General features: G+C 46.3%; 1 protein-coding gene across 1 annotated transcript in view; it reads left to right on the top strand.

The window, feature by feature from the left end:
• The first annotated feature begins 15415 nt into the window (after nt 1–15415).
• The window catches only part of ITGA1 (integrin subunit alpha 1), a 223978-nt gene continuing 218254 nt past the window's right edge, over nt 15416–21139 (top strand). The window contains exon 1 of the mRNA XM_077462760.1: nt 15416–15884. Coding sequence (XP_077318886.1) covers nt 15845–15884 — 40 coding nt within the window. The 5' untranslated portion in view covers nt 15416–15844. The remainder of the gene's footprint in view (nt 15885–21139) is intronic.

The raw sequence follows: 21139 nt of genomic DNA, 5'->3' as shown, positions 1-21139 counted from the left end.
AGGCCGCGTGCCCTCAACATGGGGGGGGTGGGTGCTTTGGGGGAAGAGGGGCGCCCTGCAGCCCCCCCCCCCACCCCAAAGCACCTTGTCCCCATGTTGATGAGGACAAGGGCCTCTTCCCGACAACCCTGGCCATTGGTTGTCGGGGTCTGCGGGCGGAGGGCTTATCGGAATCCGGGAGCCCCCTTTAATAAGGAGGCCCCCGGATAACGGCCCCCCACCCTATGTGAATGAGTATTGGGGTACCATGTACCCCTACCCATTCACCTGTGAAAAAAAAGTTAAAAAAAAAACACAACACACAAGGTTTAAAAATAATTTATTGCACTGCTCCAGGGGTCTTCCATCTTGGGGGGTCTTCTGGCCGGACTCCTCCGCTATCTTCTGCTCTTTAACTAGCTCTTTTACTAGCGGAGGAGCCCAGCTTTCTTCTTCGCTGCCGCTCGGGGGTCTTGTTCCCCTCTTCGGGGGTCTTGTCCCCCTCTTCGGTTCTTCTTGCCGGACCTCCGCTTATTTATTTATTTTTACTAGTAATGGTGGCGATCAGTGATTTTTATTGTGACTACGACCTTATGGCAGACACAGCGGACATTTTTGACACATTTTTGGGACCATTGTCATTTATACAGCAATCAGTGCTATACAAATGCACTGATTCCTGTGTAAATGACACTGGCAGTGAAGGGGTTAACCAGGGGGTGGCAGTGTAGGGGTTACGTGTGTCCTAGGGGTGTGTTACGAACTATGGGGGCTGGGCTGTGTGTTAGTGAACACTGATCTCTGCTCCAATCAATGGAGCAGAGATCAGTGTCACTTGTTGCTAGGCAGAATGGGGAGATGCTTTTTACATCGGCATCTCCCCGTTCAGCCTCCCTGTGAGACGATCACGGGCATCCCCGCGGCGATCAAGGCCGCGGGATCCGCGACCGGACTCACGGGGGTCCCGACCGGCACAATCGCACTCCGCTGGCGGTGTGCACGCGATGGCAGGGTGGCAAATACAAATGGACGTACCTGTACGCCAATTTGCCTGCCGTGCCAAGTGGTTAATTGAAGGGGTTGAACATAAATATCAAGTACAAATTTTAGAAACTGCAACCATTTATACACAGTCCCTGTGTATAAAGGGTGGTGGCTATTCTTAAGAGCTGTAATTCCTAAATTCTAAACATCAGTGTGACTGATCACAGCAATACAATTGTACACAATGGATGGCTTGAAAGGAAGCCATCCATTGTCTACTGTCATGTGACCTGCTGTGATCAGTTACAGCATTCACATGGTACTGACAGCAGGCCAGTACAGTGATCAGTCATTGGCTGTGACAGATCATGCCGCAGCATGATCTGGGAGAACGTCATATGATGATCACCCAGAGGGACGAGAGGCCGGCCCTGGCTTCATTATGCTATAGGCCGGTTGACAACATGATAGAAAAATCCTCATTCCTGGCCATCATCACATTGCTTCTTTAATTCTACTGCACTACTATAATTAGGTCAAACATCAAGGACAACTATTTACAGACTTTATGAGTTTCTGGTTTCTGGTTAGTTGGAGCTAAAAGATGTGTGGGTAGTGAGATTTTCGTAAAAATTGCTGCAAGCTTTTGGCAAGCTATAATCACAAAAGATGGTTAATATTCTAGCCAAAATACTTAGTACAGACCCTCCTTTCAAGTATTGGCCTTAATATGTTTAGCCCCTGGTATGTTACCACACGTCACACTAGAGGAGGTCTTGCAAGCAGCAAGCATTGAGAAGTCAAATTCACTTGCATGACTTAAGTCTATCAGCACTTTTAGCTTCATTAATGCCATCAGATGTTTCATTGCTATCTGAGGCCTTGTAAAACATATTCGCTCAGACAGAGCCAGCTTTGTTGGCAAAGCCAAGGAATTACATATCTCTTTGCATACCAAAAGCGCAGAGAGATTTCTGAGTGATCAGGGCTGTACATAGACTTTAGATTTATCACACTTTTCTCAAATAGGAGGAAAATAGAGAAAATATTTGGCAAACCTGGCAGAATTCTTGATTCTATTTATGAATAAGTAGGTCCTGCAAGACAAACTCGTGAGAATCTGACATGGCATATACCTTAGCCATTATTAAGGCCAAATCTCTAACTCCAGTTTCAAATGACAGAAATTATGCTTTCTTGCTTACTCCAGCAACTTTCTTTAATCTGAAAACTAGAGTAGTCAGTGCACAAATAGTGAGTGCACCTCCTGGAGAGTTTAGTGCAAGGACCTGTATATGCACCACTGAAAACAAGTGCAAAGTCTTGTAAATGAGTAAGAAGGGTAGTGGTGCGCTGTACACAAGGAGGATATATCTATTGATAAAAGCAGTATATAAAATTTGCAATGGGGGGATATCCAGTAAACAATACAGGTCTGGGTATGTCTATGTGACTAGTTTAAACAGCAACACTCATTTCTACTAATAGTCCACAACATAAATACATAAAATAGTGAAAATTCATATAAAATCCAAAGTGCAGCGTGTTGCGATCCTGTAGTCGCATAAAAGTGCAAATATTCCAATGTGCCGCTGTGGCTGATAAAACAATAATGTTTGTTGCTATTAGTGTAAAATCTACAACATAAAACCGTGAAATAATAAAAACAAGAAAAAAGAAGAAAAAACACAATATAACATTCAAAAGTGCAGCGTGTTGCGATCCTAAAATCGTATAAAGTGCAGGTGTTCTGCTGTGGTGCACATAGGCAAACCTTCAAACATAAATAATAATTCAGTGACAAAAAATATAAGTGTATCAGACAAAAAGTCAGTTTTCAGTGCAAAGTGCTGCGATTATTCTCAAAATCGCATAGGATGTGACTTCTTCAACAAGATATACGTTGTGGAGCTGTTGCAATGGGAAGGGCAGTGGTGCTGGGGGAAGGGGATGTGGCCTTGGTGGTCCCGTATATACCAGTAATGGATGTCCCCTTACCTTAACGCTGTAAGGTAACAGCGTATATATAGAGAGCTTTTTGGGATCCTTTAGCGGAATTTTCCCTTTAATGTGGGGTGCCCAGGTCCTGACCAATGATATGGTCCCTTTAAGGGGGTTTCCTCTGTGGTATTGCAGTCAGGGTTCCTCAGTGGTATGGCATATACATGGGTTTAAGCAGAGATGGAGGAAGAATACTCCATAGTGTAAGATGCTTCAACAGGTTTATTGTTATTAAAACAGTTTAAAAATACTCACAAACAAACAGTCTGTACAAGCAGTGTATAAACGAGCTGCGGGCTCGGTCTACGTCACTTCCTGGTTGCTGTGTCCCGACGCGTGTTCGTCACGGGTCACATGACTTCATCATTCATTGGTCAGGACCTGGGCACCCCACATTAAAGGGAAAATTCCGCTAAAGGATCCCAAAAAGCTCTCTATATATACGCTGTTACCTTACAGCGGTAAGGTAAGGGGACATCCATAACTGGTATATACGGGACCACCAAGGCCACATCCCCTTCCACCAGCACCACTGCCCTTCCCATTGCAACAGCTCCACATCGTATATCTTGTTGAAGAAGTCACATCCTATGCGATTTTGAGAATAATCGCAGCACTTTGCACTGAAAACTGACTTTTTGTCTGATACACTTATATTTTTTGTCACTGAATTATTATTTATGTTTGAAGGTTTGCCTATGTGCACCACAGCAGAACACCTGCACTTTATGCGATTTTAGGATCGCAACACGCTGCACTTTTGAATGTTATATTGTGTTTTTTCTTCTTTTTTCTTGTTTTTATTATTTCACGGTTTTATGTTGTAGATTTTACACTAATAGCAACAAACATTATTGTTTTATCAGCCACAGCGGCACATTGGAATATTTGCACTTTTATGCGACTACAGGATCGCAACACATTGCAGTTTGGATTTTATATGAATTTTCACTATTTTATGTATTTATGTTCTGGACTATTAGTAGAAATGAGTGTTGCTGTTTAAACTAGTCACATAGACATACCCAGACCTGTATTGTTTACTGGATATCCCCCCATTGCAAATTTTATTTACTGCTTTTATCAATAGATATATCCTCCTTGTGTACAGCGCACCACTACCCTTCTTACTCATTATTCCCCGGGGTTCAGATATTTCCATTTCAGTGTGTGCAGCAGTACCCTATCTCCCTCTATTTCCCTGACGTGGCGCAGGAATACTTCCTTTCCACCCAAAGTCTTGTAAATACCTTCTGAAAAGGTGGAGAAAGAAATACCTCTCAATTTTACAGTGCCAGATAAGCTGCCAATCCTAATTTAAAACCTGGTGACACCATACTTGTGCAAGATGATCAGCCTCAAAGAAATGAGTGCTATCTAGTCCTTGTCATCAAAGCAAGGGGGATTCAGAAAGTCCGAGGTTAAAGTTTACAGAAAAACATAAACAAAGTTGTTCCTTAGGCCCAGGGCTGGATTAACATAGGGGCTACTTCCGGTTCCGGCTCTGCATGGAGTGACTGCTCTCCTCATCAGCTCCCGCATCACGACCCTAAAATAGTCATTTAAATCCCGCTGAGCGGCCGGGCACCCACCGAAATACCCTCTGGAATCACCCCCATAGCCATGGACCGGTTCGTGGAAAAAACCGGCTCGCGAGCGCATACGGCGCCGTCTGCGACCGCGGCGTGGCCACAAATCGAGGCCCCGGCTTCGGCCTACTCGGCTCCCTTCTCCTCACAGCGCGCAGCGGACATGGAGGTGAGCTGTGACCCTGCCTCCCCCCCCTCTCCACAGCCCCTACCAGCATCTCCAGCCCCTCCATCCCAGGGCAATCTCTCCACACAGCCAGCTGGGGATTCCACTACAGAGCGCATTGCCCAGGCCGTGACTGCTCTATTATCCCCCATGATAACGGCATCTGTGGAAAAGGCTGTAAATGCAGGCATGTAACAGCTCAAGGCCCAAATAGGCGAACACCACACCAGACTAAATGACCTGGAACACCGTCTGTCAGATATGGAAGATGAACTTTACCAGGCCCAAGCCACGGAGCGCTCCCAAGACAGGACAAATCAATACATTCTACAGAAACTCGATGATTTGGAAAATAGGGCCAGACGGAGCAATCTGCGATTCGTAGGCATCCCCGAGTCGCTACAGTCCTCCGAGCTATCTGACTTTTGTGCGGTGCGCATCCCAGAAGCCCTGGGCCTTCCGGGCCCCTGCACGGTTGAACGCGCCCATCGTATGGGTCCCCCCGCACCTGAACGCAAATCCCCTAGACCCATAATCGCAAAGTACCTCAATTACTCTGACAAGGCCCTGATCCTGCAGAAGTTCAGGCAAACTCGCTCTCTCCAACTGGATGGAATCAAGGTCCTAATCTTTGCTGATTATTCTATCGAGGTCTCCAAGAAACGGAAAGTATTCCAGTAGGTGTGCTCGGAACTCTTCAAAATGCAACTCAAATTCTCCCTGGCCTTCCTGGCTATCCTTCGCCTCAAGGCTCCGAACGGCGACCAACTGACTTTCCAAGATCCCTCCGAAGCGGAGGCATTCCTACGCTCTCTTCACCAGGGTACGCACCCCCACACCCCATCCAAGTCCTCATCGTTCAATCGCTCCCTGGACCAAAGGAGCCCCCGGAAGGACTCGCCCAAACGCTTCAGGCCTTCTGCCCTGGACCACCATCATCGTGGTACCCCTCGGTGATGACATGTCGGTCCCCTTGGATCCTCCTCTCTTCACCTCACCGGTGACCCTTTCGCCAGGACCACCAGCCTGTCTTGGTTTTGTAAGTTACTTTATTATTTACTGTTTCCGATCAGGCACGGCCACTGTTATACTGTTATGCCTGTTATTCCTAGTTTTGATCAGCCTTAAGCTCTGCTCCCATTTAGCAGACGCACTAACGTTGTTCTTGGCCACCTCTGCCTCGATTGGCATCCTGGCTTCGGATAGAAGTGGTCCAGACGCTTTTGCGGCCGCTTTATACTTTTGTACTTTATACTTTTGTATTTTGTACTTTTGTATTTTATACTTTATATTTTATAGTTTATATTTTTATATGTTATACCTGTGGATCAATCCACTCTCTTGGGTCTTTATACTGAAATGTTTACGTTGCACGTATGTGTAGCGGGGTCTCTTTAAGGAATGTAAAACTACTGTTCCCAGAACCCCGCTGGTTCCCAGGATGTTTGGAGTTATGCCCCAGAGACTCATGGGGGAGGGCATATAAGGAGGGGGAGAGGCCTAGTTCTTTCTCTTTGGACACCCCCCCTCTCCTAGCAAGAGGAGGTTTTGTGCTGAACTGCTGGAGGCACAAGGCCTGAAGCCTGGGCCTTGTGCTCTTTTCCAAAGAGCCCTTTGCCAGCCTAGCTGCACCTGAGAGACATTTTCTCATCCTTGCTGCAGTACACCAGAAGGATTGAAGACTCGCAAGTTGGTGGATTCCTGTTCCTAGACGAATCGGCGGAGAAAAACGGACTTGGACCTGTCCGGGTGGTGAGAGCTGTTTAAAGACAGATACTTTATCTTTATTATTCGTTTGGATTACAAAGTTGTTCTTCAAGTGCACCACCGAAAGATTGCTAGCGAATATTGTTTCACTGGACTTCCATCTAGATCAGTCAGGCCTGACTGCATAGGTAGATAGTGCTGGGTGTTAGTTTACCCATGCGGGGAAGTAGCTGAAAAAGGGCAGCGCTAGAGTTGCATAGCAATACTTTATTATGCTGATTACTCTGTTTATCTTTATTACTGGTTACTGCAGGGACCTGCTTATGTGTTGCAAACCAAATGTTCGATTCATGTTATTCCTTTTATAAAACAACAAGTAAAGTCAGTTATATATACTTTCAAAGATTGTCTATGAGCTTGAGTTATCCACCCACGCACACACATATTTAGAGTATAAGTGATTTAATGTGTATTGCTAGATACTAACTGTGCCAGAGTGGGTAGAGCAGATTGCCGGGGGGGTTGGCGGAGCTGTGCTCAGGGCCCAAACCAAACTTGCGGCCCTCTTAAGTGAGGGTATCGCTATATATGTATGAAACTCTTTGTTCACATGTCTTTTGACTGTATTATACTCCCCCTGGACTCACTGTGCATGACTACTGCTACACCCTGGCGCGTGTCCTCTTTGGCTCTTAATTTACAGCCACACCCTTGTTCATGCTCACCGCCCCGACGCTCTTGTCCTATACCTTTGGGTCGTGCACTGGGGGCTGGCCTACACAGTGACTCCATGCGGAAAAAAAGCGAAGTTTGCTCAAGTGTTTATGTTTTTGTATGTGTTTAAGTTTGCTCCCCACCTCCCCTGTCCCCTCCCCCTACCTTTTGTCGGAGACAACGTCTCCTCTCTGATCATCATGCTTAACGTGTCCCACAGCCCCACCAGGTCCCTCTTCCTTAGTCAAAAGTTTCTCCTGCCCTGCCCACCGGCTGGCGACAAATCTTTAAAATCGGCCCAATTCCTTTTTTTCTCGACCCCCCTGACATGAGAATAGTCTCCTGGAACGTGAAAGGCCTTAGGTCTCCTAATGAGAGAATGAAAGCCCTCTGGCACCTAAAAAGATTGAAAACGGATATTGCCCTATTGCAGGAAACCCATTTATCCGCTCCAGATTTTCAACGCATGAGTAAACTCTGGGTAGGTACAGTCCTAGGCTCTGATGCCGTTAGCCGTAAAGCGGGTGTTCTCCTGCTGATCCACAAAAACCTCCCCTGCGAGGTACTGTCCATGCACTCAGACTCTCAGGGAAGGCTCCTTTCATTGCATGCCCGCCTGGGAACCAAAGAACTAGTGATCACTAACGTCTACGCTCCCAATAACCCTAGCAAGTCTTTTTATAGCGACCTGGCCTCCTGGCTCCTCCGCACCACCCAGACCCCCCATTTAGTTGGCGGTGACTTTAATGACTTCCTGCACCATACGGACGACAGATCCCCTCCCCCACTCCACTGGTTGAAAAGTGCTCCCTCTACTCCCTCCCACTTTGCCTCCACCATGGAATCTCTTCATCTTCGTGATCTATGGCGCCTAACCCACCCAGCGGACAGGGAATACACCTTTTACTCACACCCCCATAATATGTTCTCGAGAATCGACTATTTTTTTGGCTCTGACGATCTCATCCCCAATTTGTCTGAAGCAGAAGTACTTGACATAGCTATCTCTGACCATGCCCCGATCTCAGTTAGACTTGACAACCTAGATCTCCCACCTCACCCAAGACTGTGGCGCTTCCCCTCGTATCTCCACAACAACCCTGACTTTCAACACTTTATGGCGGACTCCTGGCGTGAATACTCGGAGGCAAACTCCCCCCATTCGGACTCCCCGAACCTCTTCTGGGATGCCGGTAAGGCGTTCCTCAGGGGCCGGATCATCTCTTATGCACCCTCCTTTAAGAGAAACGCCCTGTCCCATTACAAACGGGCCAGTGCGCGACTACATCTAGCCCAAAGATCCCTCTACACTAACGATTCCCTCGACAATAGAGCCGAATGGCAGGCAGCCAAGAAAGGCTTTGACACTTGGGCGGATACACTCGAACAAACTAAAAGATCCTAACTCGACGCAACACTCCACAAGTTTGGAAAAAAGGCAGGCAAGCTCCTAGCGAGGCTGTGCAAGGGCTCATTCCACCCGACGCACATCACTTCCCTTAAAGACGCGAAGGGTGTTATGCACTCCACCCCACAAGCAATTAACAAGGTGATGCTAAACTACTATACGGCCCTCTACGCCCCAGACCCCATAGATAATACTGCTGCTCGTTCCTTCTTAGATAGTGTGCTCCTATCTAAAGTTACCCCTGATCAACTAGAAGCTCTCAATGCCCCCATCTCCCCTGATGAAATCTACTCCACGATCCGCAAACGAACCCCGTCCAAAGCACCAGGCCCCGATGGGTTCACCAGTGAATTCTACAAAACCCTCTCCTCCATCACGGAACCCACTCTCCTTAAGGTGTACAATGGCATCTGGTCAGGTGGCCCATATCTTCCCTCTGGAAACCAGGCCTTTATAAAACTCCTTTCCAAGAAAGGGAAAGACCCCCTTGACCCAGGCTCATATAGGCCGATTTCCCTCCTCAATCTGGATGTCAAAATCCTGTCCAAAATCATAGCCACAAGACTAGCTGCCATTATACCCTCCCTAATCCATCCTGCCCAATCTGGCTTTGTGAAAGGCAGAACTGCCACCTTGAATATCCGTAAGGTTATGCTCGCTCTGGAACATGCTAAAAACAACCCGGATGGGGATTTTGCCATTATAACGTTAGACGCGGAGAAAGCCTTTGACAATGTCAGTTTTGAATGGCTCTCTATGACTATATCTGAAATGGGCTTCTAGGGGCACTTCTGTCACCTCATCAAAGCCATGTACTCTTCCCCAGCAGCTAAATTAGTTGCAGCTGGAGTTCTCTCAGATGAATTCCGCCTGCATAAAGGCACTCGCCAGGGCTGCCCACTCTCCCCGCTCCTCTTTAATATCGCCCTAGAACCCCTATCCAGATATCTGACCCAAAAAGCCCCTCTTCACGGTATCCGCATTGGCCAACATGACCTGTGCACCTCCCTTTTTGCTGATGATGTGCTCATCTTCTCGTCGGACCCCGCTTCCGACATGCACACCATTAAAGAGGTCTTTGATGTCTTCAGATCCTGCTCAGGGCTTCGTATAAATTATGGTAAAAGCGAAATTCTCCCGATAGGGTCTTCTCGCAAACCCCCCTGGACGCAACACTCTATCTTTTCAACCGCCAGCTCCTACATCACCTACCTAGGTATAAAAATTGGAAAGTTGCCTTCCTCCCTTTATCACCTCAACTATCCCCCCCTGATCACGAAAATCTCTCAGTAAATGGTAAATTGGATGGATCTGCCTCTCTCGCTTCTGGGAAGATGCCACCTGCTAAAAATGGTTAGCTTTGCCAAGCTACTGTACCCGCTTCAAACCATCCCTTTGCTTCTTCTTCACAAGGACATCAAGATTCTGGAATCGGCTTTTTCTTCCTTTATTTGGCAGGGCAAACGCCCACGTATAGCCTTAAAAAAGTTGCATCTTCCCAGACACGAGGGGGGTATCAGCCTGCCTAATATAAGGCTGTATAATCTGTCATGTTTATTGCGCACTGGCCTGGACTGGATCTCTCAATCCTCCAGATACTCCAACTACTCCATGGAAGCCGACATGGTCTCCCCACTCTCGTTGACAGCTCTCCTCCACTGCAGGTGGAAGTCGGTACCACCACTGCTTCAACATAATCTCCTACTCAGGGACACTGCCATAGCCTGGAGGGAAACCAGGAAGTGCCTCAAACTCCCCCCTTTTGTCTCCAGACATCTCCCGATACAGGGGAACCCCACCTTCTCCCCTGGCCTACTCCACAAGACATTCGACATCTGGAAAGAGAAGGGCATCACCAGTTTTGCTGCACTCCGTGATCTGGACTCTGGCCACCCTCTGCCCTTTTCACTCCTAGCGGAAAGGTTCTCCCTTCCGCCAGCTCACGCCTTCCACTACAGGCAATGCGTCAGTTACTTAAAAGATATCTGCAGCGATGAACGTAAACGTTTCCCTCTAACCTTTTTGGATCGACTGCTCATGGACGATACTTATAAAATCTCAGACATCTACAAACCCTTGCTCCAGCGGATTTCTTCTCCACTGACATCTTCATCAGTCGCCAACTGGGAGAAAGACTTTCCTGACCCGGATTTAGTAGAAAAAAATTTGCAAGAACTTAACAAAGTTTACCGCCTAACCCCTAACGAGCTATGGAGAGAATCGCAACTAAAAATGGCCCACAGGGCATACCTTCCCTTCCTTCCATCCAACACCGATCAGGACACCACCAAGTGCCCCCACTGTCTCCAGAACAGGCCCTCCACCGTTTCTGGTCCTGTTCCTTTATTTCATCTTTCTGGGACCGGATCCTCTCCTACATCTTCAAAGTAACCCTGCTGAAATTGCCAAAGGACCCCCTCCTCCTCATCTTTGGATACTGGGACCCCCTCCTGCTTCCATGGTCTTCCATCAGAAGCCGCGTGCCCACTAGCGGCACGCCATACAAACCCTCCCACGTGGACTGGTCTCTGCTATGTTTACTACTAGCCAGGAAATCCATTCTAAAGAGCTGGACTTCATCTCTTCCTCCCTCCGTCGCTCAGACGCAGAAAGAACTCCTTTCACTCTTATACAAGGACCGATGTAACGTGAATTTCCGGGACAAAAAAGCGAAGTCTCGCTTCTATGCGTTGTGGCTTCCCTTCATATCTGCCACTCTCCCTGGTGGACATCATTAACTTGGACCACTTCACCTTTTTCTACTACGGCGCTCGACAACTGAACTCGGGGACAGATCCCCCCCCCTCTACTATCTAATTTGCGCCCAGCAACCTACTGACCTCTGGGACTGCCCCTTGGAACCTCCTACCTCAGGGACTATATACAAAAACCCCATACCCCCCCCCCCCCCTCTTCACCCTTTTATTTCTTTATGTATGTGTCCCCCTCTTCCCCTCCCCCCTTTTTTTTCTACATTCAGTAGCTACCCCTGATCCTATGATATGTTACTTTACTTAATCTTGGGAAATGCTATTATCCTGGTATATATATATATATTACTTTTGCAACTAACTCTTAACTCAAGATCCATCCAGTTACTGTCAGATTGCTGCTTTGTTCTACTAGTTTCACTACCTTCTGTTTAGTTCAAGTATTTCAGTTTATGGTATAAGTTCATTATGATACAGCTACAATCTGCTCTCATTCTTATGCGCCTCATCTGTGATGATGGTCCCACAATATCGTACATGTCTTTGTTGCATCTGTACTGTTATCTTTATTTATTTCTCAATAAATACTCTTTAAAAAAAAAAAAAAAAAAGTAGGGTCTATTGGAGCTGCAGCTCCAGGCCCCTACCTTAATATAGGCCCAGCCACCCAAAAAGAACACACTGCTCATGAAAAGCAATGGGCCAACATAGTTCTCCCCTCACAGGCCCTTCATTATGCATGCACTGCCTGGGCAGGGTGGTGGGATTGATAATGGGTGCCGCATGAGCAGTCCTAACGCAAGCCTGGTGCACGCCAATGCAGGGCTCTTGCAGAAATCTGGGGCTTCCACAGTGTTAGGCCTGCTTGGCTGCACTCTTTCAGCTCAGAGTGCACACCAATGCACCGCCCTTACGGCAACCTGGAAAATCAAATGCCAGGCTTCCCTTGTTTGCATGTGCCCTTTAGAGTTTGGGCTCATGCCAACACGGGTTCTTAGAAACACAGAAGGGTACCCCCTAAAAGGCCCACCAAAATCCTCGGCACCAAGCACATGATGCTCTTAATCCGGCCCTGCTTAGGCCAGTGTCTGAAATTGATCTTGCTGTTTCCATCTGCAGGAGTTAACCCCCTGACGGTATTCCCGAGTCTTGCTCGGGGTGGAATTTTTTATGCCAAAAGCGGTAACCCCGAGCCAGACTCGGGACCGCATCCCTGAATCCAGGGGGAGGTTTACTTACCTTCTCCCTTGGATCCAGAGACGTTCCCGCGCTGTACGAGCGAGCCGTGTCTCGCTCGATTCATCACATCGCCGATCTCCGTGCCCTGCAAGCGTTGCGATGCACGGGGACGCCAAATTCAAAAAGTGAAACACATAGTATACATACAGTATAGTATAGTATACAGATTACATTGCTGTATGTAATTATTTCACATCCCCTTTGTCCCTAGTGGTCTGTCCAGTGTCCTGCATGCAGTTTTATATTATAAAAACTATTCTTTATGCCTGGAAACTGGAGATTGTCCATAGCAACCAAAACTGTCCCTTTACATCAAAATGATTTTAGACCAGCTAGAAAACAGCAATAATAAATTGGAATCACTCGCAGAATTGAGCAACAGTGATTTGTGGGGAGATCCGTCATCAAATACTGAAAAGTAATGACAGTGACAATTCTGCAACTGAGCAAATTTTAGTGTTTTTGTTTTGATTATATTATTGAATATTTTTTATTATTGTTATATTATTATTTGGTACAATTATTTATAATTATTTATTATATTATAATTTATGATTTCCTTTTTCAAACTTTATCATACCCGGGATGTCTGCTAGACTCTGGTTTGGACAGATTTAAGTGAGTTATTGCTAAGAATTATAGGACTACAATATAAAATGCCAAATTTTCATGCAAAATAATGGTACCGCTTTCAGCACCTAAAATCCGAAATAATCGTACCGCCAGGGAGGTTAAAGTGGGTGTTGTGTGCCTCCAGCACAGTATACACCTGTATCTACCCTTTTTTGCTGGTGTTCTCTAATATAGGCATATTCAGGAGTTAGTGGGTGTTGTGTGCCTCCAGCACAGTATACACCTGTATCTACCCTTTTTTGCTGGTGTTCTCTAATACAGGCATCTGCAAGAGTTAGTGGGTGTTGTGTGTTTCCAGCACAGTATACACCTGTATCTACCCTTTTTTGCTGGTGTTCTCTAATACAGGCATCTGCAGGAGTTAAAGTGGGTGTTGTGTGCCTCAAGCACAGTATACTATGTGTTTCACTTTTTGAATTTGGCGCCGATCTCCGTCCCCGTGCATCGCAACGCTTGCAGGGCACGGAGATCGGCGATGTGATGAATCGAGCGAGACACGGCTCGCTCGTACAGCGTGGGACATCTCTGGATCCAAGGGAGAAGGTAAGTAAACCTCCCCCTGGATTCAGCGATGCGGTCCCGAGTCTGGCTTGGTGTTACCGCTTTTGGCATAAAAAATTCCACCCCGAGCCAGACTCGGGAATACCGTCAGGGGGTTAACTCCTGCAGATGCCTGAGAAAAGAACACTGTCCCTGCCTATCTTGCTCTTTCCCTCCACGCCGGAACACACTACACATGGCTGCTGGCGGCCTTATATAGTGTGGGGCATGTACTAAACCCCCTGAGCTATAATTGCCCACAAGCATCCTGCTTGTGGCCATTTATGGCTCTCCTCGCTGCCGGCGCTGTGATTGGCCAAGCATGCGGGGTCACAGTGCATGCTTGGCCAATCATGAGCCAGCAATGCACTGCGATGGCGTAGTGCATTGTGGGCCGTTTGTACCACACGAATTTGGTGCGAACGGTCCACAAAGTTCTGAATTCGCCGAACAGATGAACAACCGATGTTCGAGTCGAACACCGAGCTCATCAAGCTGTGGGGTTTATTTATAAATGTTTTCACACAGGAGTGACACATTTTGAAATCCAGGTTTCACGCATTTGTTTATTTGGATTTCATTGGAAAAATTTGTGAATCTTGTGTGAAAAACAATAGGAGGTATTTACTAAGACTGGAGCATCCACAAGCTGGTGCAGCTCTGCAAAACCAGGTTTTATTATCAAAGCCTAACTGAACAAGCTAAATTTAGAAGCTGATTGGCTACCATGTACAGCTGCACCAGATTCCGAGTGCACCAGTTTTAGTAAATCCCTCCCCCCCCTCCCCAAAGTGTTATAAATAGACTACTTTCAAGTTAAAGCAGAGGTCCACCCTTAAGTGGAGCTTCTGCTCATTGGAACCCTCCCCCCCTCTGGTGCCACAATTGGCACCTTTCAGGGGGAAGGGGGGTGCAGGTACCTGTACAGTACAGGTATCTGCACCCACTTCCGGCGTAGATTCTGCAGAAGCTACGCCCCTTTCTGCAGAATCTACGCCCCTTTCCGAAGGTCCCCCGCTGTCTGCTGGGAAACACACGGATCCCAGAGACAGCGGGGACCATCCTTATTGCGCAGCGCGACTCGCGCATGCGCAGTAGGGAACCGGGAAATGAAGCCGCAAGGCTCCACTTCCTGATTCCCATACCCAAGATGGCGGCGGCAGCACCCGAGAGACGATAGAGAGATTGGCTTCGGGTGCCAACATCGCGGGTAAGTGTGATTATTTTAAAAGTCAGCAGCTGCAGTATTTGTAGCTGCTGGCTTTTAAAAAAAATAAAAAATGGCGGAACTCCCGCTTTAAATGTTGGAAAAATAACTTAAAATGTGTTTTTAATAAAAACATAATATTCTTTCTGTGTAAACAAACTTTTTTAAATTGGCTTGAAAAATTTAGGGAAAATGCAAACTAACTATATCAAACCTCAATAAATCACCCCTAGTCATTAAAGAATGTCAATTCTTATGGTTGCAAATATCCAACTAAATTCCAAGATAAGTTAATGGGTTATAGTTAAGGATTTCGACAGCTGCTCTCTTCAAAACAATAGCCTCCTTTAAAATTAGACCAGAGGTCTTGGACATGTACACTACTTTACATGATAAGGCTAAATAAAATGAATACTATTTTGTTCTTTACACAAAAAAAAAGAGGTGGGGGGCTGACAGTAAGGAAATGTCAACTCCCATTTGCAAACAGGAAATGTTGTGAGGTCTGGATCTGTGGTCATTCTTTGATCTGCTCCAACCACAATCTTCTGTTCTTGCTAAGACATATATGTTTTAGCCTGCTTTGCATCAAGTTTGCAGTGAGATTTTATATCCTTTGCAACACCAGGAAACGCAAAGAAAAAGAAAAAATGATCAGCCTGATTTTTTTTTGGAGAGCTGACAGTGTTCACAGTGGCTTGAATTAAACAAAACTGACATATTGGTCCTTGGAGAACAGTTACTGCAATCTCAGGCTCTGTTTCTCACAGAAGATGTTTGCAGATTACTCAGCGTGGGATCGCTTGGAGATCACTGTACATGATCATTCGCTGTAGTAGTGTGCTGCTGGACAAGCTGAAGTATTGCTTTAGGAAGTCTTGTAATACTTTGTAGCTAATCACTTTCTCTCCAGCTGCTGGAGCATACAGGTATTTTATCCAATTTCTCCAAGACAAGAGCTCTACCATGTGCTGGATTTTAACAGTGTACTTCTGTCTGCTGACAGGTAAGTGAAAAAATATATCTGTTGGCATTTAAAGGGTGAGCTCAGCCAAAATGTATATTTAACATTTACAGAGAATTTTTATTTATTTATTTTTTATTAATAGTGTGGTAGTTGAATTAAATTCCCTGTATTTCTGTCTGTTACACTGCTAGGTGCATTCAACTTTTCTATTTGTCCTGGGGGGGGATTGTCCCTGAGGAAAGAAAGTGATAGGAACTAAAAAATGTTAGCCCTTGTACACACGGTTGGAAATTCCGACCACAAAATCCGTCAGATTTTTTCCAATGGATTTTGTCCGAAACTGGTGTTACCTACACACGGTTGGACAAAGTTGTTGGAAAATCCGATCATTCAGAACGTGATGACGTTCGTTCGTTACGACGGGACTACGTTCAGGCTAATAGCCAATAGCTTTGGTCTACTAATTTGATCTGAGCATGTCCGATCGGATCATGTTGTCGGAAAATTTTATATCCAGCTCTCAAACTTTGTTGGTCGGACATTCCGACGGAAAAAGTCCGATGGAGCCCACACATGGTCGGATTATCTGACAACAGGGTCCGATCAGACATTTTCCGTCGGAATTTCCGACCGTGTGTACAAGGGCTTAGAGGTGAAGGCCTTCCAATGGGGACACCTGTTCCGCTGTGTAATAAGGAAATGACTTTTACTTGATAAAGATTTCCTTTTGCTTCCTCTTGTGTCTTTGGAAAAGGAAACACATGTAAAGTACAGCTAAACCCTCCAGCAGAAAACTGACATCAGAAGAGTAACTTTCAATGAATTACAAAAAGATTGTGGGAGGTTTTTTTGGGGGATTTTTTCTTTTTTATTGGTTCCAGATTTAGTTTAACATTTTGACTATTGCAATGTCTGTCCAATTGGGATATCTATTATAAAATCTACTTGTAGTTTTCTCAAAATTGACCTTGAAGTCTATTCTCTCCTTCCTCCCTTCTATTCAGTCAAATGAGATTTGTTGTAAGTGCATCTTATTTCATTTTATCCTTTTATGTTTACATACTCCTACTGTTACCTTGTAAAGCTTCATGTACACAGGACGTTTTACAACCTCTCCTAAACGATTTAACTTGACAGATAGTAAACAACGTTTAAAGACGTCCGTTTAGTAGCGTTTGCGTTTAGAAGCATTTTTTTTTTTAATTTAAAACGCCTGTAAACGAAATGCGGCTAAACACGATTTACAATGTTTACATGCCTTTACAAGCTGTTACAGGTGTTTGGCGTTTCAAATGCATCCATCCTGAACGCATTTTTGTTGCTTTCCAAAAAAATGCTTCTAACCTCAACTGCCTAGAAATGACTTGTGCATTCATTTTCATCCGAATGCATTTTCGTTCGAATTTTGGGAATTTTCGTTATCGTTTTAACAAATGATAACGAACGTGCAGAATCTGAAAAACCGAAAGATCCGACATAAACAAATGCTTTATTTTCATTTTGGATGTGACAACAGTTCGATATAGATAGGAGATTCGACATGGCGCTGACAATAGCGATCTGTGTCCATCGAACCTGTAGTTGAATGTGCCTAACCTTAGCTCTATTAGTCCAAGATTATTCTACATAGAGTGAAAAGATTCGACACAGAGAGAAAAGATTCGACATTATAAAGACAATAGCAAAAAAGGTCGAATGTGCCTAACCTAACTGTATTAGTCCAAGATTATTCGACATAGAGAGAAAAGAGTCGACATGAAGATTCGACGAAGCAGTCAAATGGTCCGCCCATAGGCTATAGAAGAATTCTAATGTTGGTTGATTAGTAATAATAATAATATAATTATTACTAGTTTCATAGATCATTAGAATTCTACTATAGCTTGTAGGCGGAACATTCAACTGGAAATGTATGATTGCGGCGTCGTACAGTTTAGCTGCTCCATCGAATCTTCTTAGAACATTTTGACAGACACCATAAGCCTTCAATGACAGAATCGACCTTAATTATTTCGGATTTTCAGACGAATGCATTTTTTAATAATACTAAATAAATAAAAACTAATTTCGGGAGTAACTAAATAAATTTCTTTTTCGGACAAAAACGAAATTCCGAAACAAAATATTTCAGTGTGCACATGTCTAGAAATGACTATAAATGACCCTGTGTACATATACTGATAAGATAACATAGAGGAGAGTTCAGGGGCAGCTGAAAAAAATGCCCAACTGCTCCTAAACATCCGTTTACCAGTAGCAGTGTACATGAAGCCTAACCCTTTTCATATACCTTTGTATTTTATATGCATTACTTGTATACTTTAAAACTTTTTCAATAAAAATGATATTGTGGAAAAAAAAAAAAAAAATATATATATATATATATATATATATATATATATATATATATATATATAATTATTTAATTTTAAATGTTTTTATTATCATTTTCCTCTCTTTGCCCCTGGGATCTGCTGTTAAAAAGTCCTGTGAAGACAGGTGTTTCAGAATCTAGTCTAGTTATCAGCACATCCTGTTGTAGCTCACCGCTGGAATTTGGGGGTGGCGATGCTGCTGCATGCAGGGTGTAGAAAGGCAGACTAGTCACCATTACACAGGAAGTGCCAAAATTAAACATTTAGGCTTCATGTACACGGACATTTCAAAACCTCTCCTGAAAGCTGGAACTTGACAGCTAGTAACAGTTAAAAATGTCAGTATTTCCGTTTACATGCCGTAAATTAGCCACGTTTGAGTTTAGAAGCATTTTTAAATGGTCAGAAATGTACCCCCACTGAAAACGCAATGCTTATAAAAGCGAGTTACCACGTTTAGACTCGATAGCACGCTGTTACAAGCATTTGGCTTTTCGAATGCCGAATGCAATTTTTTGCTTTAAAAAAATTACACTGAGCTAAACTGCTTCTAAATAACTAATATGGACAGATAAGATAACATAGAGGAGAGTTCAAGGGCTGCTTAAAAAAAACACCCAACTGCCTATATATGCCTTAATACACCTATACTAGATACCTAGAAAGAAAGCAAGATCTCACATTACACAGGGAAACTGGCCAAATGTTTTTCCAGTGAGAATAAAGATGCTCTTTGAGTTTCTCAAAACTTACAAAGCCAATTTGCTGTGTCAACCTAATGGGTACCTAATGGGTTCCCCTAGGTAGCTTCTGCTTTGTGCACCCTCCTCAATTGCATCAACATCCTATGATGCCTTGCAATTCTTTTGGACTACAAGGTGTAAGCAAGTTAGCTTGGAATCCACAGGGACTGCCCATCTTAAGCCGCGTACACACGTGGCGGACTGTCTGGCCAACTTAGTCCGTCAGACAATCCGACGGACAGTCCGTCATACTTTCGAATGAACGGACTTGCCCACACACGGCACTTTTTGAGCGGACTAATACGGCGGACTAAGTCCGCCATACTATCCGCCCTACTTTTGAAATGAACGGACTCGCCCACACACGCGGAGGAAAGTCCGCTCATTTCGAGCGCGTCTCCAGGTAGGCGGGGCCCACGACGGAGACGTCGCTGGCCCCGCCGCCTGGTATGGACTTAAAGGGGAACCCCAATGCCGAAAAAAATCGGCGTGGGGGTCCCCCCCAAGTCCACAACAGACCCTTGTCCGAGCACGCTACCCGGCCGGCCAGGAAAGGGGGGCGAGCGAGCGCCCCCCCTCCTGAGCCGTACCAGCCCACGTGCCCTCAACATGGGGGGGTGCCTTGGGGAATAGGGGGCCGCGCGGCCCCCCACCCCAAAGCACCTTGTCCCCATGTTGATGAGGACAAGGGCCTCTTCCCGACAACCCTGGCCGTTGGTTGTCGGGGTCTGCGGGCGGGGGGCTTATCGGAATCCGGGAGCCCCTTTAATAAGGGGGCCCCCGTATACCGGCCCCCCACCCTATGTGAATGAGTATGGGGTACAATGTACCCCTACCCATTCACCTGTGAAAAAAAGTACAAAAAAAACACAACACAGGGTTAAAATATTTTATTGCACAGCTCCGGGGGTCTTCTGTCTTCGGGGGTCTTCTCGCCGGACTCCTCCGCTATCTTCTTGTAGCTCTTTTGCTAGCGGAGGAGTCCGGCTTTCTTCCTCGCCGCCGGCCTCTTCTCCCGACTTCGGGGGGTCTTGTCCCCCTCTTAGGTTCTTCTGCCAGGCCACCGCGCCTTCTTATAGCTCTTTTATAGGCGGTGGCCCGGTCTTCTGTCGCCGCCGTCGCCGCCGCCTTCCGTTCTTCTTCTTCTTCTTCTTCTCCAGGAGATGTTGCCTCGACGATCTCTCCAGCCGGAATGCCAGGGACGCGCTCCGCTGCCACTTATATAGGGACAATGGGGCGGTGTCACATGGCTTTATGTCACATGGGTTGGTCACATGGGTTGATGTCACATGGGGACTATGACATTGTAAGGGGGCGGGGTCACCATGTGACCAACCCATGTGACATAAAGCCATGTGACACCGCCCCATTGTCCCTATATAAGTGGCAGCGGAGCGCGTCCCTGGCATTCCGGCCGGAGAGATCGTCGAGGCAACATCTCCTGGAGAAGAAGAAGAAGAAGAAGAACGGAAGGCGGCGGTGACGGCGGCGACAGAAGACCGGGCCACCGCCTGTAAAAGAGCTATAAGAAGGCGCGGTGGCCCGGCAGAAGAACCGAAAAGGGGGACAAGACCCCCGAAGTCGGGAGAAGAGGCCGGCGGCGAGGAAGAAAGCCGGACTCCTCCGCTAGCAAAAGAGCTACAAGAAGATAGCGGAGGAGTCCGGCGAGAAGACCCCCGAAGACAGAAGACCCCCGGAGCTGTGCAATAAAATATTTTAACCCTGTGTTGTGTTTTTTTTGTACTTTTTTTCACAGGTGAATGGGTAGGGGTACATTGTACCCCATACTCATTCACATAGGGTGGGGGGCCGGTATCCGGGGGCCCCCTTATTAAAGGGGGCTCCCGGATTCCGATAAGCCCCCCCGCCCGCAGACCCCGACAACCAACGGCCAGGGTTGTCAGGAAGAGGCCCTTGTCCTCATCAACATGGGGACAAGGTGCTTTGGGGTGGGGGGGCCGCGCAGCCCCCCATTCCCCAAGGCACCCCCCCATGTTGAGGGCACGCGGCCTGGTATGGCTCAGGAGGGGGGCGCTCGCTCGCCCCCCTTTCCTGGCCGGCTGGGTAGCGTGCTCGGACAAGGGTCTGTTGTGGACTTGGGGGGGACCCCCACGCCGATTTTTTTCGACGTTGGGGTTCCCCTTTAAGTCCATACCAGGCGGCGGGGCCAGCGACG

Source organism: Lithobates pipiens, unplaced genomic scaffold, assembly GCF_037356315.1.
Source record: "Lithobates pipiens isolate NorthernLeopardFrog02 unplaced genomic scaffold, aLitPip1_a1.2 Scaffold_3, whole genome shotgun sequence".
Classification (NCBI taxonomy): domain Eukaryota; kingdom Metazoa; phylum Chordata; class Amphibia; order Anura; family Ranidae; genus Lithobates; species Lithobates pipiens.
This window is presented reverse-complemented; position numbering and strand designations above follow the sequence as displayed.